General features: G+C 40.2%; 1 protein-coding gene across 4 annotated transcripts in view; it reads left to right on the forward strand.

Moving 5' to 3' along the window:
• LOC122806805 overlaps positions 1-26,168 on the forward strand; it is a 381,197-nt gene that overhangs the window by 97,167 nt on the left and 257,862 nt on the right. For all 4 annotated transcript variants that reach the window (XM_044077529.1, XM_044077528.1, XM_044077530.1 and 1 more), the window contains exon 7: positions 6-139. In XM_044077529.1, the coding sequence (XP_043933464.1) occupies positions 6-139 (134 nt within the window). The remainder of the gene's footprint in view (positions 1-5; positions 140-26,168) is intronic.

A 26,168-nucleotide genomic window follows, 5' to 3' on the forward strand; every position in this document is an offset into this window, starting at 1 on the left:
TTCAGGTGCAATAGAAATTTTAGTCAAGCTTTTACAAGGTGCTTTGGCTGCAGAGAATGGACGCTGCCATGGCTATCGAGCAGATGAGATTGCAGAAGGCTTGGCCCTCATTGCCACATGTGAAAAGAACAAGACAGAGGTAATGTATATCAATGATGTTCCTTTGTTAAAATAATCAAGAAGATATGTACTACTAGGCATAAAGTTAATTTACTGATTGACATACAAAATGAAGAAACTCTTCTAACCTACAGAGAATACTGCCAAGTGGGCCTAATAACCAGTAGGGGAGGAAAAAACAAGCATTGTCATTCTCAATACCTTTTCTTGACTTCACTTGTGTCGAAACTGCAGTATGGTGGTGGTTGGAAAGATGAAATAGGCAGTAAGCACCATCACAGAAAACTATAATATAAATAGATCAACTCTATTGAGCAGTTACCATTGTTCATTTGTTGTTCATTTTTTTTTAAATACTGCAAAATGGAATTATCTGCATCATTTCTTTAAAAGCAATGTGATGCATAACTTCACAGGTAAAATTTGTAAACATTTAGCCTACTGGCCATTTAATTGTTTACATGTCCCATTCCATACTAAACCTACCTATCCTACATATAATCATTCGATAAAAGTTAAATACATAGAAGAGGATCTTAAAGATAGGGTGGAAGATCTTTGGAGAAAGAAATATATCTCTTGTTCTGCATGTTATTAACCTCTGTTTAAGAACTAAAATAGGTATTGCAAATGCTTGTACTATCACTCATGAGACAGACACAGGGATTCACTTACAAAGTAATTATGAAAATGATCTCTATGCTAAGCATAGAATAACATTTCTGAAGTCTATAGGGTATAGAAAAAAGAGATAAATTCATCAGTCAGTCTTCATAAAAAGATGCATGCTTACAAATTCTTTTAGTGTAATTGCTTTGAAGCCGGTTAATCTGGACTCTGCAACTTTTATATGATCAGAGCCAAAAACTGTTTTATGATCCAAAAATAGGTCTAACAAGTGATCTGAATAGAGGCAACAACCAAATGAGTTCCTCTGGTAATACCTTATAATAAAAGGCAAATAACTCCATAATATTTTTATCACAGCCAAGGTGTTATGAAAGAATCCAAGGTCAATGTCACTAGATACTCCCAGATGTCTGACCTTATGTTTAGCAGTAATTACCTAGCTATCCAAAACCTGCAACAAGACAGATTGGGTTCACCACAGTGAATGACAAAATAATTAGGTTAAAACTGATATTGTGCCCTACAAGTTCATTCTGGACTGCTCTAGCAGCTTTATAGATTAATAAGTAGCCGTAAAAAAAACATAACCAAGAGATATGAATGTTGTTAATTCATGTCTTTTAAATGCTTGTCATATCTATATTGTAACTACCTTTGTACTCTGTAAATACTTTCGAACATGATGTTATACTGTAGTATTTCTTTGTAAGTGTAACTGATGTTCCTTTTACACTCTGTATATACTTGCTATATAATGTGACACCATTTCTTGTAATCATTCTTGGAGCTTTTCTCCTCAGGCCTCCACTGAAAATGGGTTTCTGATCCAGTGGACTTTCCCGGTTACCAAATGTCAATAAATAAATAAATATATATATATATATATCTTTATATCAAGTAAGAAAGTTGCTTAGATTGCAATTGTTGGTAAACTGTGTCAAATTGCACAAGAAGGATAAATAAAGGCAAAGAATAAATCAAAATGGAGTTGACCAAGAAAATAACCAAAGGAATTTGATTTGTAGTAACCACTTCCCTAGATAGCGTGCCTCACATTCTAAGCCTCTGAGCTAAACCAGCTAGCCAAGTCCTCAATCCAAACAATGATACAAGTAATAATTTCAACATACTCTCATGAGGGATGATGCTGAAGGCCTTAGCTACATCACACCAGCTGGAGTACGAATGTCTAGTAAAGATGTGACATCTGAAAAACTAAAGATTCAAGAGGCAGATTTTATTTCTAGTAAAGCCAAAATATTGCATATCAATAAGAACTAAATAAAGATGTATTTCCTTTAAGGAAAAAAAAATACCATTCCATTATTTTGCAGAGTACATTGATCAAGTTTAGAGATTTATAATTTCCTGGATCAGTTGATATACCACCTTTAAACAGTACCATAATGACTACCTTTCAAAGTATAGGAGCAACTCCCTCTAATTATGACTTGGTAAACAGGGACCTAAGGGAGTCAACAAGAGAACTGAGTAAGTTAGAAGAAAACTGTAAATCAGAGATCAATATACCAAAAACATAAGAACATTAGAAAAAGTATTTTCAGAAGATTTAGAGATAAAAAGCAACAACTTCTTTTTTGAAAACATTGCACTGAAATTGGGAACTAAAATGGTAGGAAAATAAATGAGTTGATGCACCCATAATGAGAAATAATGTTTACATCATGAAACAAAACAGAACCAAACTATTTCCTTTACTTCTGTTGACATAATTAAAACGACATCACAACTGTTGGAAATCCAAGTTACCGGAGATTTTTCTAATAGGTAGTTAATTAAAAATTGAAGCATTATGGTATTTCTGAGTATTCTTCAGATGCATTGGATGACAAAAATGCATCATCGAATTTTTAGTAGTTTTATTCTGCCAGACAGGACTATTAAATTTCTACATATCTTCAGTGAGTATGCTGGTTGATTCAACATAATATGGTGTTAGCAGAGATTGTTTTCTATGTAGTACGGTGCTTAAATGCATTAGCCCAGTCAGTTAAAGATCCTATTCATGGCCAGATAATCAATACTCCCAATATTCCAAAATGTAGATATGCTAATATCACTGAAGGCAAACCCCTGAGCTTAAAAATGTCTGTTTTGTAGTCTGAAAGAATGAGTGATGGTGAAATGTAAAAGTAACCATATGAATGAGTAATATTAGCAAAAACAAACAATATATTATTCTGAGTAGGATGGTGGAGAATGTACTCCAGACCATAAATGTTATTGATTATCGAACAGCAAGTTCCCAAATTAGCAGGGCTGTAACTGACGTTTCGCTCAGTGGACATATTGAGTGTAGACTGTACCCTGTTAAGGAAATAGGTAGGTTTAGTGGTGTTCATAGCAGGTATTCTTTTAACAGCAAGTGATATTAAAGTTTATAAAAGGAGTACAACATTTAACATGAAGAGCTTCAATATCTTCATATCACCATACTAGGCTTTATTACCAGGTCTTGTAAACATAAATGAAAATCCTGCCTCTTTTGGAATTTATTACAAAATGGAAGGTATTACAGCTTATCAGAGCAGCCACAAGAAAGGAGTCTTTAAGTCAAGTCTCAATCATCATTCATACTTAAATAAGCTCAAAAGTTAAAAAAAAATAGAAGACAACAGACAGGATTTAAATTTCTAGTATTAATAAATCAAGTTTTGACCATGTTAAAAGATGGATTAATTATTTCAAGTTTATTCATTGCAGTAATAAGTCCAAAAAGACCTAATGGGGCACTAAATATATTAGCTACCAGTATCAAAACTTCAAATGATAGATGCTTTCTGCCTCCTGAAAATGAAGTGTCTCCCCAAGACCCTCCAAGAAGATAAGGCATTATATCCTTTGCATTCTTTCAAAGAAGCCTCAGAACAGTGATACGTCACAAATCTGAGATGAGAAGGACACAAATAATCAAGAGATGCATGGAAATTTTATTTATTTAACCTAGTAATTAACAATTGTAAATTCATACAGTAGAAAACAAAATTAAAAAGAACTAACATGAAGTAGCTGACAGTAAAGTAGCAAGGTCAAATATTTTTTTTTTGCCTATAAAACAATATTAAGATAAATGTAAAATGTACATAGTCCAAATTTGCTAAAGGTAAGTCAGTCAGAAAACTACATATTGCAATAGGAATATTAGAGTACAGACAGTTGTTAGCCAAGCTAGTATGATAGCTGAATTGAGGGAGAGAATGTAGGGTTAAAGTAGGATAAAATCCCAGGTAATAAGTAGGTGAAACAGCAATTTAGGTAGGGAAAGAGTGAAAGGTTAGAATAACAGAAGCTAAGGAGACAACAGTCCTGACTGATGAGATGATTCATTTTATTAAAAATGCAGCTTAGAGAGGGGGCAAAGCAGGCAGAAATAGGAGATGACAGCAAGGTAGGTTATGTTGCTTCACAGCAAAGGCATGACCATGCTTACAGTAGGTATCTATTAGTGCTATTTTAAAGGAGTTGGAGTTAGTGATACATCTGACATGTGTTGGTAGTTTGTTCCATGCATTTGCAATGGAGTAGCAATAGAGTAGTTTACCAATATTTTTATTGGGCTTATATACATGCAGAGGGTTCTGTTGAAAGCTGCAAAGTGACTGAGGTTGTAAGGCTGAGTAAGACTAGAGAGAGAGGGGCAAAATGATGGATCATGTAAGACTGAGTGAGTTGTGATATGGTGGGTTAACAGAATTTGGTGCTGAAATTCTAGTTATTGCAGTTTTTAGGGCTATACAGTGATGAGTGTGATAGGGTAGGTTACAGGCAAATGTTGCTGCTTTGTTATAGATACTTTCTAATTTAGTCAGAAGATTAGTTTGGAGGTTTGTAAATATAGGGGCTACATAGAGTAATGTGGGGAGTAGGAAGGCTTGAGCAAGGGAAAGTCTGGAGGACTGAGTGAGGAATTTTTATGTCTGTATAGGAGTCCAAGTTTTTGATTAATCTTTCTAATGCACAGCTGAGTGTGGAGATCAAACTTTAGATGGTCGTCAATAGTAACTCCAAGGAGTTTCATGTGAGGTTCTTTAGAGATGGCTGTGTTGTCCAGTGAGCAGACAGAAAAGGTAGCTTTATGATGCTGAAGATATGTAGGGGAGAGGAGAAGTTTAGTTTTCTTAGGGTTCAGTAAGAGTTGGTTAGAAGTAAGCCATCTTTTGACTGAGTGAAAGGACTGCTGGTTAAGGGTGTGAAGGTGAGAAATGTTGTCAGAGCAAGAGATGATTGTGGAATCATAAGCATATTGAATAAGAGTTGAGTGTGGGCAAGAAGAATAGAGGTCATTAATAAAGATATTGAAAGATAGAGGTCCAAGGATGGAGCCTTTTGGCATCCCCATTTGGATGGATAGGAAGGGGGAAAAGGTAAATTGCCATTTTACAGCCTGGAGTCTGTTTGAGATGTAGCTGGAGAACCTGCATAGAGAAGAGCTAGAAAGGTTTAGTGAAGCTAGTTTGGATAGAAGTAGTCAGTAGGAAACAGTGTGAAAAGCTTTGGACAGATCACGAAACAAACAGGAGACTAACTTATTATTGTCATGGGAATGTGCAATGGCATTTGTGAAAGCTATAAGAGTGGTAGCAGTACTATGTTTTGGGTGAAAGACATGCTGAGAGGGGGTAAGAAGATTTTCTTGTAGGAGGTGGTGAGAGAGCTATTTATGAATGTATTTTTCCAACATTTTTGACAAGGGAAATAGGATAACAATTGGTCTAAAATTGGAGGGATCGGTTGCATTACCGCCTTTGTGAAGGGGAATAACAGAAATTTTTTCCAGATATTAGACACAGTATTTTCATGAATGGGTTAATTGATTAATATGGAAAAGGGGGAAATCACTAGAGTTAACAGCTATTTTTATGAATTGTGGAGGTAAATTATCAACCGATGGAGAACAAGTTTTACGTTTAGAGAGAAGGGAATTGTCTCTACACCACCTGTTTAGAAGATTTAATGAAGTATCACACCATCAGATGAGTTCTTTAAGACATGCTCTACTGCAAAGAAATATTGGTATAAATTATAAGATGACTCAAATGAGGATGAATTATATGTCAGGGTAAAGATAGTGGTCCACAAAAACCAGAGAGAAGCAACTTTGTAAAATAGATGCCCTCTGTGGCCTTCAAATGAAATTTCTGTATGTGATACTGGTCTGTCTACTCATTCTCAGCCTTTTAAATAACATTGCATTTTGCCTTGTGATTTCAGTTATATCTTGAAAAGTTATGACTTGACAGATTCAAATTGAACAACTGAACCTGTAATTCAATAAGACAAACAAAAAAAGGCTATGGAAAGGCACTCCCAAACTTATATATGTTAACTACACCATTGAACAACCATGAAGGAAGGAGAACCTCATTAGGAAAAGGAAATCACTGCCAGCGTGTGCACACAGAAACCACACCTGAAGTGATGGCCTGACTGCCAGCACACACACACAGAAACCACACCAGAAGTGATGGCCTAACTGCCAGCACACACACACAAACCATACCAGAAGTGATGGCCTCATTCCAGACAGCACACAAAGAAACCACACGAGAAGTGACAACCTCACTGCCAGGGTGCACACATACACAGAAACCACACCAGAAGTGTCAGCCTCACTGCCAGCGTGCACACAGAAATCACACAGAAGTGACGGCCTCACTGCCAGCACACACACACAGAAACTACATCAGAAGTGATGGCCTCACTGTCAGTGTGCACACATAAACTGCAACAGAAGTGACAGTCTCACTGCCAGCGCACACACAACGAAACCACATCAGAAGTGACAGCCTTACTGCCAGCATGCACACAGAAACCACACCAGAAGTGATGGCCTCACTGCCAGCACACACACACACACACACACACACAGAAACCACACCAGAAGTGACAGCCTCACTGCCAGCATACACACAGAAACCACACCAGAAGTGATGGCCTCACTGCCAGCATGCACACACAGAAACCACACCAGAAGTGATGGCCTCACTGCCAGCACACACACACAGAAACCACACCAGAAGTGATGGCCTCACTGCCAGCATGCACACACAGAAACCACACCAGACGTGATGGCCTCACTGCCAGCACACACACACAGAAACCACACCAGAAGTGACAGCCTCACTGCCAGCATGCACACAGAAACCACACCAGAAGTGATGGCCTCACTGCCAGCATGCACACAGAAACCACACCAGAAGTGATGGCCTCACTGCCAGCACACACACACACACACAGAAACCACACCAGAAGTGACAGCCTCACTGCCAGCATACACACAGAAACCACACCAGAAGTGATGGCCTCACTGCCAGCATGCACACAGAAACCACACCAGAAGTGATGGCCTCACTGCCAGCATGCACACACAGAAACCACACCAGAAGTGACAGCCGTTGGAAAAAAGAGTAATTGTGGAGTTACACACTGGGGAGTTGAGCTTGGCCAGACAAAACCTTAACCACTTTATACTCAACAAACACGTAGTGACTTTTATTACAGCTGTTGTTTCTCATGTTTTACCTTCATTACTCTCTTATTGTTGAATTACGGTTATTTAATGAAGTATTAGCTGTACTGTTTAAATTATGTATTTTTTCTTTTCATATAATCCATTTGATAATGTATTCAGTTTGTACAATATACATATTAATTTATCAAGACATAGATTGTTTTGTCTCAGATTTTAAGATAGCAGAGTTATTTTCATCATCAACAAAACAACTCATAGCAGAAAGATGAAAAATCCACAACCGGCCACAGTAAAAAAGATTTAATAAAAAAGCACACTAAACACTTAAACATTCTGGCGCCTCGGCACACAGCCCTCCAGAAGTAATGAAAATACTCAAATGTAAAACCTCTTATATAATCCATTAATCAACACTAATTACATAGCAATTGTTTCCAATTCTTTTCCAAATTTAAACCTACAGGCAACAAGGTATCATGCTTTAAAATATAAATAGATTCTTTATAAAGTAGTTTCTCTTTAACACTACATATTTGCCAACTTGTACACATATTTGTTCCAGAACACAACCTTGTAATAAAGAAAAATCACTATTGTGTCTTTCTTTCTTTAAAATGCATGGCTATGTTGCTTTTAATTTTATTATTTTTTATGTCCATAACATGTTCTTGCAATCTAGTTCTAAATTTCCTTTTACTTTCTCCTATATAATACAGATTACAAGGACACCTTAGGGCATATATAATGCCCTCACTGTCACAGGAAAATATGCCAGAAGGGGAAAAATGGACACCATTTATTTTACCAAAACTAGGGACAACATTAGAACAGATACTGCATTCTCCGAAAGTGCCCATTAAAGAAGGATTTAAATAAACCCTATCATCAGGAGAACTAAAGAGACTAGAAGTTAAGAAGTCTTTTAAATTTTTACTCCGTCTATAAGAGATACAAGGGTGATGAGCAACAAGATTACCAAGTTCACCATCTTTAATCAAAAATTCAAACAACTGTTTAATATGTTGCTTATCTCACTACTAAGACTATTATAAACTGATACAAAGTATACTTTCTCCCTCATTTGATTTGTATCCATATTGTGAATTTTATTTTTTACACCAATATTTCTAAGATGGGCTCCCACCCCTGTCCTCTGTGAAACTACCTTATGCAGATATTTTTTAACTATATTATATTTATTACCTCTACCAATGAACATTTTAAATGTACTTATACATTCCTCCACAAAATAATCCCATTTATTACAAATTCTATTAATTCAAAGGAATTCTCTATAAGGAAAGGATTCCAAGAGATGTGTCAGATGAAAACTACCCCCATGTAAGAAATGATTACAATTTGCAAATTTCCTATGGACAGATGTTCTTATACTACCATTGTCTATACCTTCTAGAACTAAAGCCAAAAAATTCACTTTTTTACCATACTGTATTCCATCAAAATCTAAACCATATGTGTTATTCTCTAAGTCTAGATGGAAGTTACTAATATTATTTTCACCACCCTTACATAGGAAAATTAAAATGAAATTATCATCTGTATATCTATAGTAACCAATAACATGGTCACGCACAAAATTGTGCTTATACAGATACTCCAATTCAAAAAGGGCCATCAGCAAGTTAGCATACATGAGGGCAAAAGAAGCCCCCATGGCTGTGCCCTGTAGTTGTTGATACAGTGTCTTATCAAATGTAAAGTAGTTATTCAACAAACAAAAATGTAACTTCCACAATATAGTTTGACAAGGGGGTATCTCCTAAAAATAAGATAAAGCTATAATCACATGTTCATGCTTAATGCTAGTATAAAGGCTTTTTACATCCATAGTTAACCAATGCATGTTTTCATCCCATGTTATGTCAGATATTGTCTCTAAAAAATCAGAAGAATCTCTAATATACGATTTTAACTTTATTACAAAAGGTTTTAGATGATTATGTACTGATAAACCTATTTTATTCAGAAAATATCTACAGGCTGCCACTATTGGGGGACCAGGTGGATTATCCATATTTTTATGCAACTTCGGCACACAATAAAAAGAAGGTATCTTATATCTTTCAGCACTAAACTTTTTATCAATATCTTCCTTGGTCAAATAGCCTAACCTGAAGCCTTTCTGTAATATCATTTTATATTCCATAATAGCATTATTATAAGCATTACTATTACATTTCCTATAAATTTTACTGTTATTATTATTATTAACATATAGCAGAATATTGCGTATAATGTAATATAATTTTATTTATTTATTTCCCTTGTCTGAGGGCTTAATTACAATATATTTTCTCTTACTTAAATTCATAAGGGCATTCCATTCTAATTTAGTTAGATTATATGCAACATTTCTACTTTTCTTAAAAGCATGATACAACTGCTGTACTTGAAAATTAAACATGGAAGAAAAATGTTTAACAGTTTCATTAGTATATGGTGGAATAAAAGTACTTGTACACTGAATGGCCTCTGTATTTTAACGACGATGAGCATTTAAATAATCCAAATCAGAAACACAAGAAATAAAACTTTCATCACCAGAAACAGCATCATCTAAAAAGCTTTCATCCTGCATAACATCAGGAAGATGAAAATTCACTTTGCTAAAAAAACATTTTAAATGCAATTTCCTTACCAGACAAAATATCTCTTGTTTCAAAATATGCAAACATGAAATTACTGTGGGCACAAATCTGAGACCTAAATTTAAAACACTACATTCACTTGAACTTAAATTACATCCAGACAAATTAACAATGAATGAATCAGGACATACAACACTATTAACAACCTTAGAAGAAAGTTCAGTTCCATCTACCTCATTTAGAATGAGGGCAAGTATTTCCTTCATTAAAATAGTTTTGTCCTTGCTGATTCCAATTTTTTTGGCGATTCTGTTTATACTGATGGTCGCTTCCTTCCCTCCGAAACTGCCATTCTAACATTTCCGGATGCTGTGCTTCAGGTAGAGGGGGGTAAGAAGTATCATCACCCCCCCCCCACTAGTAAAACCTTCAGATGAAGCAAAGGAAACAGAATGTGCACATTTAAAACCTCCGTTCTGACGTGAACGGCAGTTATTAGTCTCTCACTTCTCATTGGTTTTCCACAAAAATGCCTGCCTTTCTTTGTAATCGCGGGCATCTCTTTTAATTTTATTTTTCTTTCTATCTATGATAGAAGATTCAATATTTTGTAACTTCTCATTAAATTCTCCCAATATATTATCTAATTGGGTAGAAGTTGCTTTAGGAGACAAATTTATTTTATTTTATTATTATTTATTTTATTTTTATTTTATTTTACATTTGTTAACCAGGGGTGTCTGACCGAGCCAAAAAGGCCCTTTTTCTGCAGAGGCCCGGGGAGAAAAGCTCCACATAGAAAAATTACAGATACATTTAGTTATTTAGACATGATCAGTATACACACAAATTACAAAAGACATGTTTTACAGTGGTATGCAGCACATCAACAGTTACAGTGGAGAGAACAATCAAAAAAAATATTAATTTAAAAATAAAGGTAATTAATAGATTTGTGGTGTACAGCTGAAATTTGGAACATAGGTAGAATACATACATAGTACACAGGTACAGTACATACACTGTGCATTAGCCAGTGTTTGTGAGTTAGACTGAAAACTATTATCAAGTACTCTAGGTTTAGTATGTGTACCTTATCTGCTTTCACTAGCCTGGGGAAATCAGAAAAGGTATGCTTGATCTCTGCCTTCAGCTTACTATGTTTCAGCATATCCCTTTCTTTTTTTTTTTTCCATTATAAGTCTTTATTGTTTTAACATTTTCCATACAAACTTAAACAAAACAAAAATATTCATGCGTTCTAGCTATTATGTCTAATACAATCACAAAAACATATATACAATATTTACATGAATGCTTCCAAATGTAACAACAGATTGTACAAGAACATATAAAAAGAATTATAAATAGATCAGATCTCAATCTTTTACTTATTAACAACTTTTTCCTTAAAGAATATATATGTCTCACACTACACTCGATCTCTATATATTACGCCAATATGATATTAAAAATTTGCTCCCATATCTTTGGATTATTGATATTTTTATTATGATCCTTCAAAAGTAGTTTGTGGGCTAATATGTGTCTTATTGCTAAAGTCCTAAAACTGTCCCATGACGTTTGAGATGGATTTAACCAGTTTGTAACTATATAAAGTTTCATTAATAGAAAAATATTAATAAATATAGTGATTTGGGATCTAGGAAATTGTTTTGGAGGAAAGCATATCCCTTTCTAAGAGAATAGAAACCCATTCTGTTGCACAAAGATGTGCTGCTGCCACCCAGTGATCACAAAAAGCCTTGTCAGCCTCATCATTCATAGTGAAAGGTGTAGTAGGGCTTTTAAATGCTCGCAGACCTCTAGGTGAAATTTTAAAGTCTAAATAGTATTGTAAGCCCAACATATTTAAATGTACTTTCGTTTCTGCTATCAACAATTTCTCTTGGCTGTCACATAAGTCCTGAATCTCTTTAGGTACATTCAAAGAAACACTTTGTCCCACAGTGGAAGATGGATTATCTGTACTAAATTGGCTATCTCCCAAATATTTTTCCATAAATCTGGACGGAACATTATTCACATTATTGGAAAATGTATATTGGAAATATAGCCATGCATTTTACAGAAAGACACAATAGTGATTTTTTTTATTACAAGGTTGTGTTCTGGAACAAATCTGTGTACAAACTGGTGAAATATGTAGTGTTAAAGAGAAACTATAAAGAATCTATTTATATTTTAAAGTATGATACCTTGTTCCCTGTAGGTTTAAATTTGGAAATTAATTGAAAACAATTGCTAAGTAATTAGTGTTGATTAATGGATTATATAAGAGGTTTTACATTTGAGTGTTTGTATTACTCCTGGAAGGCTGTGTGCCGAGGTGTCAGAGTGTTTAAGTGTTTAGTGTGCTTTTTTATTAAATCTTTTTTACTGTTGCCGGCTGTGGATTTTTTATTTTCATCATCAGCCACATGCAAATGAGGATAAGCATAAATGAAACTCTCATAACCTTCGAGCTGGGCAAACTATCACCATTCAAAATTAATTGTATACCATGTTTTTGGTTTGGGACTATTATGGGAAAAAGGAGAAGAGAAATATGGATCAAGATATACTGGAAATTAAATTGCAAGCTATAACTTAAAACATAATTTTAGGATATTTTATAATTTATGTAGGTATGTGCCCAGAAAAAAAACAATAATGCATTTTTACAATTTGTTTAAAGGTTTATTTAAAAACTGTTGTCTTAAGATTGTATATATTCTTAATATAAACCCTACATAGCAGCTTAACTGGTTTAGAGCTATTTACATGGATAAAAGAGTGTGTCATCTCTGAAATTTTATTTCACCCCCATTTAGGACCCCACTGTAATACTATGCACAGTTGTTCAAGACCAAGATCCAAGACATTTTACTTGTCTAGTGAAAAAACTAATCAACTTAAAAGGGAGGCAAACAATTCTCTGAAAAATGTCAAATTTTGTTGGTGCTTAACATTTCTGTCTTTGTTAACATGGCCATATGAGGAAATGGGATTTAGGTATTTGAAGTTTGTACTGCAAGATTGCTTCAGTGACTTCAGAGAATTATGTGAAATCAGATTAGTTTCTATCGACCACAAAATGTCTCAAAAAAGGAAGGAGAAGGAAAATGAGGAGAAATAGGAGAAACCGCTTACCAAAACTGGCCACTCGTGAAAGTGAGTTCATGTTCTGGCTTCAACTGTTCTTTAGAAAAGCCCCGGGATTCACAAAGCTTTAAGCTTCATGCAGGAGCAGTGCAGCTGCTCCTGCATGTAGTATGGCCACCGAGCGATCCAGAAACGTGCCGTTTTGATGTGCACGAGAGGGCCTACACTGTTCCTACACAGAAAACCATGCAGTATGCTGATCAGCTCATTTGCTGGTGAAAACCATGCAAATGAGCTGAATCAGTGATCCAGGAAGTAGGCAGATCTCCGTGCAGGAACAGTGTAGGGTGCAGAAATGTATTCGGCTAGTAGCCGAATACATTTCTGCAAATAAAACGGAGGCATGACAGCCTCAAATAAAGCATGTATTCCATTTATTGGCCATTGGCATTAAAAATTGTTTATTTTTTTAAAAATAAAAGGTTTTTTTTTGGCCGATCTCGGCCGTTTAAGCATAGGGCAGTGCCGCACAAACGGGATCGTGGGGAAAATAAAAAAATGTAAAAACACAAATTAATGTTAAATCTGCATTTTGCCATTGTAGTTAATAGCATGCAGAATGAAAACAATACCAAGGAACAGTAGTTGCTAAGGGGAAAGGCTCAGTGTGAGTGCACTAACTATGGAGTAAGGCAGTGGTGTATGTTAATGAGGGGACTTATACCAAATCACAAATTTCTATGTGTCAGACTGCACCTAACCGTGTAGGTACTGAAACAGGGCCGTGTAAGAGTAGAGTTAGATGACATTAAAAGGGTGGGTATCATGCTTGCTGTAAGCACATTGGAGCTCAGTTGCCCAAGTTTGCGCTTAGCTAAGGACAGCTAAGCAAGGGTGTGTGTCCCAGATAGCTTAGCTGTGCTTAGCTAAGCGCAGAAGCAGTAAGCATGTCCACGTTCATGGCAGACCCTTTTCTTCAAAGCATTGTTTACACTAGCTCATCGGGTTTGCGCGGTGTGCCCCGGGGCTTAAACAGGAAGGATATTTAAAAGAAAAGGAAATAGAAGAACAGGAGAAATGCACAACAAAGCAGTAATATGGGACTCTGCAACTCACTCTGGGCCATTGAAAGCACCCAGTAATACAGCTAGCAGTTGGCTGCATAGCTGAAAATGGGAGGAGATGTAAGTAAAAAAAAAAGGGCAACAGCAGAATAAAGGCAATCATGCACAAATTACCACTAATGCCTCTAACAGTCACAGTGACCAATTCAAAGACATGAGTAATATAGCTGGCAACTGGAATGTATCAGAGACAGCCAATCACACAGGCAGCTGTTGTAGCACACCACTATAAAGTATGCAAACACCCCTCAGTCTGTTTTTTTCCCACAAACTCTATACCTTTGGAGTAAACCTGGGAATTTTAACTGAAAAAGTACTAGGGACTGCCATCGCTTTGATACATCAGTATGTGCTGGAGACTGACGGTGGTGAGGAGGATAATGCTGACAACCGCCCCAGACTCTGGAGGAAGAGAAGAGTGTTCAGACCCAGGGTAACCTACCAGGGGCTACATCATCTGGAAATAGTAGAGTACTACAGGGTGGACAGGGACATATCTCAGCAGCTTGTTGAGCTGTGCAGGCCTCACCTCAGAGCCAGAATGAACAGAGGGGAACCCATCCCAGTGGATACTAAGGTATGTGTAGGCTTAAGAATACTAGTTACAGGTACTTTCCAAAGACCTACTGGGGACATCATGGGGGTCTCACAGGCATTTGCATCCAGGGTACTCCACCAGTTCCTGGATGCTATGATACAACATGCTGGTGAGCACATATACTTCCCCCACACCCGTAAGGAGTTGACCAGCAATATGCACCTCTTCTACCATGTAGCAGAATACCTTGAGGTCCTGGATGCCATAGACTGCATGCACATCCACATCAAAGCACTACCCAGTGAGCAGAGTAGGGTCTACATAAACCGCAAGGGCTTTGCCTCCATCAACTGCCAGGCCATGTGCAATGCCCAGGGCATTATCACAAATGTGTGTACTGGCAGCCCTGGAAGCTATCACGACTCTCACATCTGGCATTCCTCACAGCTGTATCAGGGATTTCCCAGGGGGGCATCCAGTATAGCCAGCTGGTGGGGGATGCTGGCTATGCACTGGAGCCGTGAATGATGACACCCATCAGAAATGCACATACACCCATGCAAGAACACCATAACTGAGGCACATGCACAAACCAGGATCATCATAGAGCATGTGTTTGGTATGCTCAAGTCACGATTCCTCTGCCTGGACATATCTGGTGGAGCCTTGCAGTACTCTCCAGCCACATGTGCACACATGTTCATAGTATGTGCCATGCTACACAATATGATCCTGCGGAAACAGCTGCAGCAGGAACAGGAAGCGGAAGGGCCACACAGCCCCCCACTATTGCCAAGGTCTCCACATCCACAGAGGGACATGGACGAGAAACCCCCTGAGCCAGCCCCTGTAGGCAGACGGAGGCATGCCCAGTATGGCCTGGCCTTGGCAAAGAGGCAACGCATAGCACACACACTGACACTATAGGCACCCAGGGACTGAAACCTCTTTCTACTCGCACACACGGTAAAAAGAGATGACACACACATCACACTACCTGTAACTTACCATGTATAGGCAGAGTACTATGTGCATTCAACATAGGCAGCCCTCAAGCACTGCACACAGAACTGCCACAGGCACAAGGTAAGTCAGTTGCCTTAACAGTAAATTAATGTATCAGTATGTTCTGGTAGCATTTGTATGATATTGTTGCATGCATGCAAGGGAATGGGGTGGACTACTGAGATAGCAGCAGACAACTGACAGCTATGTGGGATACCAGGTAATGTCTGCCTAATACTGGCCTCCCAACACTATGCATTAGTACCCAAGTTGGAAAATCCGACAGCAGTGTATGTGTGGGGACAACTAACTGGGGGGGGGTCATAGCTCACAGCCATGGATGTTAGTGTGGGGTCCCATACCCACCCCTCAGACCCACACAGCAAGTCAGCTGTAGAAAACAGGAGAGAAATGTCTGGCAAAGTTCCACAAATGGCAGCAATGTTGAATCACCCCCCTACAGACCCACACAGTCATAATACAGCAGGACTCGCAGTTACAGTAAGGTTCTGAAGGGTAACAAGTCTGACATGAAAATGTATGCCATAACAATCTCACCTGTGCTCCTTACTGATATGCCTGTAGTCCCCAAGACAGGGCACAATAGTATGGTAAATGGAACCAAAATGTAAAGCAAATATCAGCACAGTCTCTGCAAAAGTCTACAGTTGACAGGTGTGCCACCCCCCCCCCATATACCCACAGAAATGCAGTAACATGTATGTTAGTAGGGAAATAGCACCATAACACAAATTGGTAGGGTTGTCCCAATACAGATGAAAACATGTTGCATGTGCTCAATATGCAGGGGTCAATGAGCTATGTCCATGTGTGGTCAGTACTGTCAGGATCTGGCCAGCATGTTCTCCTTGCTGTCATCTTGAACTGCCCTAGGCACAGGCTGTCTGTCACAGGGCCATGTGCAGATAACTGCAGTGCCAATGATTATGCACATCAGTGATACCTATTGCTCTGTCACTAACATACCTGGAAGTCACAGTGCTATGTGGAATACACTAAACATATAATGGACTTCTTGAGGGCTGTGTAGCTGAGGTGCTAAGGCTTTGGTGAATAATCATGCTTCTTGCTACTGTTGGCAGTGGTCATTGTCAATGTGGCTTTTTTCCTTGTTTTATGTCTGCTTTTGCATATAATGGACATGCCTGCACAGTACAATACAGTCTGTACCCACAACCATAGCGCCAAACCTCTGACAGCAACATGTCTGAACAAGGGCAGAAGTAAATGTGGAATAAAGGCACAATGATAGGCATGTGTTGTAAATATTGCCCTGACATATTGAGAAAGTTGGTAGGGTGAAGGGTTTGCAGTAGCAGGAATTGTTGGAAGGTTATGTAGGCTGACACAGTAATGTCTGTCAATTTTGTAACATCACTCTTCAATTATACTGAAATAACTTGCCATAAAAATGCATTTATGCAGACTGAACAGAACCTCTAGCCCAACACCTGGACAATCTTCCAGAAAATGTACAGCACAGAGTTATGGCCACACCAGGATATGACATCTCAGGTGTTACAGATACCACAGAAGTAGAGGATTCCCCAGCCAGTATGTCAACAGGTTGCTGAACTATCAATCAACTGGCTGTAGCCACACCTCCTAACTGGCTTTGTTGGGCAAGAATGTACATAAGTGCCATCGTAATATCAGTCTACACATCATACGACTAGTATTCCCGTGGTACAGCACTGTGATGATTTCAGGATGTCTGACACTAGGTAATGTTAATACATTGCACTGTCAGAATACAGATATGTCAAAAAATGTCTGCCAAAACAGAACATTACCCCGAGGAAAGTCCTCTGTACTCCTGAGAGGTATGTCTGTAACACAGAAAACCCTGGACCAGCATACACTTATCTCTGGAATGGAGTCCCACTCTAATTATACAAGGTCACACTGGGCATGCTCCTACACTTAGAGAATCACAGGACATGTTGGAACATACATTGGTCTCTGACTATATTGTGTAGATATATCGGTTCCTACAGACAGCTATTTACACCTTAACTGTCCCTACACACACACATCAGACAGGATTACTCCCAGCTAGCTGTAGGTGGCCCATATGTGATATATTTGCATCTGTTGTGTATGACACACAGGCATACATATATATGGCCAACAGATAACTAACTATGTCAAGCATGCACACACATAGATATGGGGAAGTGACAGACAGACAGTGACAGACAGAGAGACATAGGGGGACACACACAGCAGCATGGGTCACTCACATGGGTACCCTCAATGGCATACAGTGATGTCCTGCTGTGGACAGTGGCATACTGGCTTTAAAGAGTTGCATGTGCAAGCATAAAAGGTGAACCCCATTGTGTAATAGTACTGATGTTGGAGTGTTAATATCACATCACCTGCGTGTGTGTGTGTGTGTGTGTGTGTGTGTGTGTGTGTGTGTGTGTGTGTGTGTGTGTGTGTGTGTGTCTCTAGGTCTAAGTATTAGTAGACTGTTCCCACTCAGTACACTTTACATGATCTGCTGCTGTCATTCACCTTAGAAGTACCATTGGACACTGTATATCACTATAGTACACGTAACTAGATAGGTAGGAATTTCAAACTCAATGCTGGCAACTGTGTGTGTGACAGTTGTGTGTGCAAGACTGAGGGAGTTGTGTGTTTGTAGGTGAAACTGTTTTATGCCATTCCCACCCACAACACTTCCCACTGCCCCACTTTATCAGTCCAGATGATGTCAGTCCCTTTATCAGCAACTTTGGCCAGCTGTCAACCCTGTAAGCTCAGTAGCACATGCGATAAATGCTTAACACTATAGTACAAGTAACTAGTTTGGCAGAGGTTCTACTCTAGCATCCGGCAAATGTGGGTGTGTATGCTTGTAAGCAGCAGCATTTTGATAAGTTTAACAGGCACTGCCCTACTCTATCAGTCCTGCTGATGTCATTCCTCATATCAGCACCTCTGGCCAGCTCTTAGCCCAGGAAGCTCTGTAGCATGTGTGATAACTGTGTAACACTATGGTACAAATAGCTAGTTAGAGAGGGTTTCTATTCTGACATCTGGTAAGTATGTGGAGGTGTATCTTTTTGTAGGGCAAAGTATTCTGATAAGTTTAACACCCACTACCCTACTTTATCAGTCCTGCTGATTTCATTTCCCATCTCAGCATCTTTGGCCAGTTCTTAGTTCAGTTAGCTGTGTAGCACATGTGATAATTGTGTAACACTATGGTACAAATAACTAGTTAGGTAGGGGTTCTACTCTCACATCCGGCAAGTATGTGTGTGTGTGTGAAAGTGTGCCCGTTTGTAGGATAAGGTATTCTGATAAGTTTAATACCCACTGCCCTACTTTATCAGTCCTGCTGATGTAATTTCCCATATCAGCACCTTTGGCCAGATCAGAACCCAGTAAGCTCTGTAGCATGTGCGATAACTGTGTAATATTATGATGTAAATAACTAGATAGGTAATGGTCCTACTCTCACATCTGGCAAGTGTGTGTGGAAGTGTGTCTGTTTGTAGGACAAAGCACTTTGATAAGTTTAACACTGACTGCCCTACTTTATCAGTCCTGCTGATCTCATTCCCCTTATAGGTTCATAACTGTGTAGTAGGCTAATGGCCCAGGAGCCTTTATAAGCCTACCCCATAGAAGGGCCCTGCTATTGTGCCACCCGATGTTTCTTCCCAGTGTCTGTATCAAGTAGAGCCACTGCAGTGATCCTTGGGATGAATTGTCTATTACCCATCCATTCATCAAGATTTCTCTGAAACAGGGTCAGCTAAGTGCTCTGCATGACATGTATGGGAAGTGTATTCCAGGGCATGTGCAGTCTCTTGGTGAGGGACCTTTCCACCAGTATGTTGTGACAATTGTGGTAATGAGGCAGAAGTCTCTGCAGTGTGTGTTGTGGAGAGATTGAGATGTCTTTATATGTAGCATGTCTAAAACAGCTGGGTCAGACATGGCTTTGTAAGTCAAGCACAGATAGCCTCTAACCAGGTGATATGACACAGAGAATAGCTGGAGTCTTCTGAGTCTGTCTGTATAGCACGTGTGTTTAATGCCTAGGAACCTCTTTGTAAGGTGCTTCTGTGGCCTCTCCAGCTGTTGCAGGTGTCTAGTGAGGTACATGGCAAATGGACCATAATACTTGATGAGTGGTCTAATGAGGGAACAATAGATAGAAATCATTACCTCTGTCTTCCTGGATGCAAAACCCTTGGTAATACAATGTGCCACATAGATGGACTTGCTGACCACAGTGGCAATGTGGTGGTTGAAGGAGTAGTTGCTGTCAAACTGTGTCCCCAGATCTCTTATAATGCCTGCAGTGTTGATTGGGCTCCCATCAAGGTGGTGTTTACTTGGAAATGAGTGTTTTACCAAAGGGGATGATGATGCATTTTGTGGTGTTAAGCTTCTGACCATGATTTCCACACCACTCATTGGTCTCAGTGAGGCCTTTCTGTAGGATATCTGCATCACCTCTGGAGTTAGTGATAGCTCCCAGCTTGCATTCCTCTGTGAACTTGGTCAGCTAGAGGTCCTCTGTGTTGGGCTGGACTCCTGAGGAGTAGATGTTGGACAGGACACTACCCAGTACTGATCCCTGTGGGACTCCATTTGTGACTGCTTGCCAGTCTGACTTGGAGTTTCTCACTGTCACACTGTGTGTTCTGTGAACCAATTTACAACCCACCCACTGATATATGGGTTGATGCCTAGTTTGGTGGGTTTATTAATAATTCCTGACTGAGGAATGGTATCAAAAGCCTTGACCAGATCAAGGTAGGCTGTATGCAGTGCCTTGCTGTCAAACACAGCCCTGGTAACTCACTCAAAGAAGTCAACCAGGTTGAGCATGCATGATCTGCCATTCACAAATCCAAACTGCATGGGGTCCAGAGTTAGGAGCTCACCTGTATCTTGGTCAATCAGGTCCCTGATGATGCAGTCCATACCTGTACATAGTAGACCTGTCAGGCTAATGGGCCAATAATCCCCAGGGTCTGTAGATGCAACCCCTTTATGAAGAGGGATGATTGTAGCAGTGTGCCATTTTGGTGGGACAAGCCTGAGGTGAGCCTGTGACTGAACAGGGCACAAAGTCTTGGTGCCAGGTCTCTTTGTACATCATGTAGAACACAGCCACAGATATGTTTGGGTCTCATTGAAGCTGTATTCTTGCCTGTGGACAATGCAGGTCTAACATGGTCTGCAGTAATGCTGGGTGCCTGGCATTCATCTGCCATTGTGATTGTTCCCTTGGGGGGAAAGAGGGGGAAAGCTGGCACTGAATTTGTTGGCAAGACTGTTGGCAAGACTGTTGTCAATATCTGTTATCTCTGGATAAGTTAGCATTGTGCAGTAACTCACAGCACTTGTGGGTATTGCTGTGGAGGTTGTTGATACAAGTATCAAAGGCTGTTGTGATTGTTGTCAGTGTCTGCTGCAACTCTGCCTTCATGGCTGCCTGTAGATGATTCCATGAGAGATCTCAAGTTGTGGTTGACACTAATAAGGGGGTTCCCCAGTCTTGGGACACCACCTTTTTCTGCAACAGTGTCCTCCTTCTATTGTACACTTTAAGAATGGCAGGGGACCATCACATTGGCTTCCAGTGTTTGGAGGACAGCATCTTGGTTCTGTTGGCTATGGATAGTAGCATCCATTCATTTATATGTCTGTACAGTGCATATGTGCATGATTCAATAGTCATGCAGCAATTTTCCATTGGCATGGGTGCAGTAAAGTCATCCACCCCTGTTTCTATGATTCCAAAGTCAGGTTTAGAAAGATTTTTCAAAGCAGTAACCTTTGTGGGGGGTGTGGGAGAGATATTGATTTCCATGTTGATTACATTACGTTTGGATCTGACCAAGAAGGGATTGACAACTGTGATCGAGCAACAGTCTCATATGTAAGCAATCAATACAGGTCAAGGTTGTGGCATCCTCTACTGGGGGTCAGTATGAGCTGGTCCAGGACATTAGATCTGATGAATTCCAGGAAGTGTTGGGCCAGTATGTTGGTGCTTGACTACTTTTCCCAGTTGATGAAGGGGTAGTTGAAGTCTCCTATGTCAGAGCTGGGTTAGACCTTCTTAGATGCCAGTGTGTTGAGGAATGTGGATTGACAGTCTAGGGACATAGATGGGGACCTATAGCAGGCTATGACCTGGATTGCACTATTACCCAAAGTCAGTTGTACCTGAAGTATCTCAGATGCATTATGCTAGGATACTAGTCTGGAGGTGTGCATATCTATTATGAATATGGAGATACCACCACCTGTGGAGGTGTGGTCCATGTTGTTGGGCTGACAGCTGTGGAATGCATCATAGCCTATTAGTGCAGGGCTGCTGTCTGCTGCTGTGAACCAGGTCTCTGTTACAGCACAAATGTCAATGTTCTCCACTTTGAGGAGTGCTTTGAGTGGCTGCATCTTGACAGATAGATGTCTACTGTTGAGCAGCATGACCCTAAGATGGCATACATGTCTAGCTGTTGCAGTGGTAATTTGATTTTGAACACTGCCTAATAAGGCACTATAGGGGTGGCAAGACACTTAGGCAGTACCTGAAAACCCAGGGGTGACAGATGCAGGCCATCTCTGGCAAGGCATTGAGGTCTGTCAATCTTGTTATCCCAAGTAGACAGATACAAGGTCCCCTGAGCATGACACATAACACATAAGCCAATGCTGCAGTCAATCATTTGTTGATAGTACTGCAGCATAACTCTGGGTGACAGTAGTATACTACTCAGGGCTACTGTCACACCTGCCTGGACCACATAATCCAAGAGTTCAGCCATGCCTCTTCTCATGTAGTCCAGGGAGGTGTGTCTCGGGTCATTCATACCCACATGAATGATGACAAAGTGATACCTGTAGTTGTTGTGGAGGGCCCTGACTGGGTTTGCCATGTATTGGATGCTGGCATGTGATAGACAGCTGGCTATTACTGCCTCCATAATCAACCTATTGAGTGGGACATCCATGTGCCTCCGTATTGAGTCACCCATGATTACTGTATTGTGCAAGGTAATTAGCCTTAGGGGCTTAGGTTGAGGGGCAATGCTGTGTCATGGTGTCTGAGTGGGTGTCTGTCTTGCTGGTCTGTGCTCTTTGGGTAAATGTCCATTGAGTTCCTCTGTGAAGGTGAGTGTGTGGTTTTTCGGTGTATGTCAAGGCTTTCATAGTGGGTGTTGTGGTGAGCTATGTGTTCCACGTGGTGTGGTGCAGGTGTTGACCTTATCCTCTTGACCAGCTAGCGCAGTCTTCACTGAAGAGTGCATATTTCCACATTTGGTGATATTTGGGTAACTCTCACAGGTCTTAATGTTTGGAGTTTAGAGGAGAGGGTTGTCTGTGTACATAAGGCAGTTGCAACAGTGCCTCAGAATAGACAAGTGCACCAGGTTAAAGGGCAAAAGCACAGACAACTGCACTTCAATCATGCCAGGAGGGGTGGTCATAACTACTAAGTACTGGGGCTAATTCTGTGAGAAACAAGTACTGCTGATGGCTCCCAGGTGTGCTACATGTATTGATACAATAACCTGTTGAAGTGCAAAGTTATTATGCTATTTGAAGTGCAAGACAGAAAGAACTAGCAAGATGCAAGGGAAAAACTGAAGGCAGACTTTCTGCCACCTGTAATACTTTACCTCAGCTGTGCAGCTGTCAGCATCTTTGAACATTTGTTAGTCCAGTAAGCTCTGTAGCACATGCAGTAACTGTGTAACACTATAGTACAAATAACTAGATAGGCAGGGGTTCTAATCTCAATACTGGCAAGTGTGTGTGTGAATCATATACTGTGTGGGTTATACCATTTTAAGTTGTGTACCACCCTTTAGACTTCTCTTCACCCCAATTTAGTAGTCCTGTTGATGTCATTCGCCTTAGAAGTACCTTTGGACTAGGTGAAATTGTATAAGCTCCATGGTGCATCTGATAACTCCGTAACACTATAGTAGAAATAACTAGATCAGCAGGAGTTCTAATCCCAGCATTGGCAAGTGTTTGTGTGAGAATCACATACTGTGTGAGTTATACCAATATGAGTTGTGTATCACCCTTTACACTTCCCCTTACCCTAATTTAGTAGTCCTGTTGATGTCATTAACCTTAGAAGTACATTTGGAGTAGGTGAAATTGTATAAGCTCTGTGGCATGTTTGATAACTGCATAATACTCTAGTAGACATAAATAAATAGGTAGGAGTTCTAATCTCAATACTGGGGTGTGTGTGAGGATCATATCTTGTGTGGCTGATACCATTTTGATGCATGTACCATACACGGCTGATGACAACCTCCTGATGCCATTACTTTATATAGTATGGTAACAGCATCTGCCTCACGTGCAGCATGTTAAACCATTGTACAGGCCATACCAGTCCTCTGTATAGATGTGTCCAGAATATCTAGATGTTTGCAACCTATAAGTGGTCTGTGTGCCTTAACAATGCCTATGTATGTGATATTGTTGCCAAATAGGCCACAGTGAGTGTACTGACACATATTGCAGCATCAGGTATCATACCTGACTGAAACATCATGCTGATACAACGTCTGCTACCCTCTCACTTGTCCAGACATGTAGGTGCAATATATGAGTCCAGATGCTTGGTTTTACAAGTGAATTGTTCATGTTATGGGTCACATGAAAGGTTGAAAAAGGTGTGGACTGACATGTTGTGGTCTCAATTTGTATATATCACAAACACCTGACATCTTAACAGGGGTGTGTTCACATTTTATATCCACTGTATAGCAGTAATGTTTTAACATGTTCCTACCTTAGGCCATTTGTCCACCCCATTTTGCTGGTCTCTGTCAAGGCATCTTGCACTGACAGGTTGTGAGATATGCTACAGGAATGTTAAATTCTCTTCAGATAGGCCCCTGTGGTGACCACTATGATGCAATGCAGTTAATCCCACCACAAGTGAACATGCACATAAAGCAATATGGCTATTAGTGATATTTGTGTGCATGGTAAATTGCATGCCCTTCACATGCCCGGGGTTGCCAAACCACAACAGAACAATTCCATACTCACCAGATTCAGGCTGCTGTCCCATATGCAGACCAGAAGGACCTAGGTAGTTGTGGGAAGGAGGTATTGTCAGCAGACTCACATGTGGACTTGGTACAAGATGGATGCAGCATGTCTGCACATTTACAGTACAACCCCCAATACTACACAATTTGCTGTCCTTCACCATAGATGTGCACTTCTGTACATTAGAAATCCACAACTGCAATCTGACCTGACACATGCATGTAGATACTCTACAGATACAAGTATGTCTGTTACAGTAGTCTACTAATCCCCACTGGGACCTTACCTGCACGCTCCTCATCCATTGTGTCAGTGCCACCCACCTCCAGCATGTGGGGCTGTGTACCCTGGTGTTGTAATGGGGTGGGTGCCCCAAGGTTTGCAAGGAGCTCCTCAGTTGGTGTCAGTAGCGGCTGCATGGCTGGTCCCCCACCTGTGGCTGTGCAGTCCCTAGACATGGCAGCAGCCCTTTGCCAGGCATGGCGTATGAGGTCGTGGCACAATGCCGAACCTGCTCATATGTATGTGCGTACAGGCCAACATTGTTTACCATGTGGGCAGTGTCATCTGACAGGGTGGTCCTCTCCCACAGATGTTGCTGGCTTCAGCCAAACAGTAGTGTGTGGTTCTATATTATGGCTTCGATTATCAGGTTGCATTCCACTGGTGAAAAGGTTTGCTCGCCTGTGGTGCAAAATTACACCTGGAAGACATAAACAGGGAAACACTTCACAGGACCCCATACATGTGGCAACAGTATGTACAGGACCTGCACATGTACCTTCAGTACCAGTAAACACCACTCACAACCACACCATACCCCTGTAATCTATCAGCACAGTATAATCTTGCATTGCACTCCTGATCCTGATGAGTCATCCCCCCCCATGAGTGCCAGTTAAATGCATAATCCTTTATTCCTCATTCAGGTCTGTGTAGATGGATAACATTGGCCATCTTTCATGCAGATGGGGTGTGGATGATGCTGAGGCTTGGTCTGACTACAGTGTGTAATGGAGCTGGGAGCACATGCCTAAGTTCATGTAGGATGCAGACAGGGATTATATCTTGACCCATGGATACTTACATTTTTTGTTTTTCAGTAGGCAATATGTACCTGCTCACTGGTGATGAGGGGAGGGGTGTGGCTGCTGTGCATATCCACCTATAGTGATGCTGAGCCAGGGGGGTGATGTTTGGCCTAACCCTATCTGCAGCAGGTTGCCTCTAGCTATGCTGTGTGTGTATGTGGTCTGACTTGACCACCATTACAGGTTGGGTGGTTTGTTTCCTCTGAGATTCCAGACATATGGGAAGATGGCCTTGTGATTGGCCTTAGTGGATGTCTCCAGTTTGAATTCATAGTTAGCCTTACAGTAATCCACCTGTGACCTTATATGCTTGTTCAGGCAATGGCTGACTTGATGCCAGGTTGATGCCTGCTCCTACTTTGCCCT

The sequence above is a fragment of the Protopterus annectens genome, chromosome 7.part0 (genome assembly GCF_019279795.1).
Source record: "Protopterus annectens isolate FY-2018-M chromosome 7.part0, PAN1.0, whole genome shotgun sequence".
NCBI classification, from domain to species: domain Eukaryota; kingdom Metazoa; phylum Chordata; order Ceratodontiformes; family Protopteridae; genus Protopterus; species Protopterus annectens.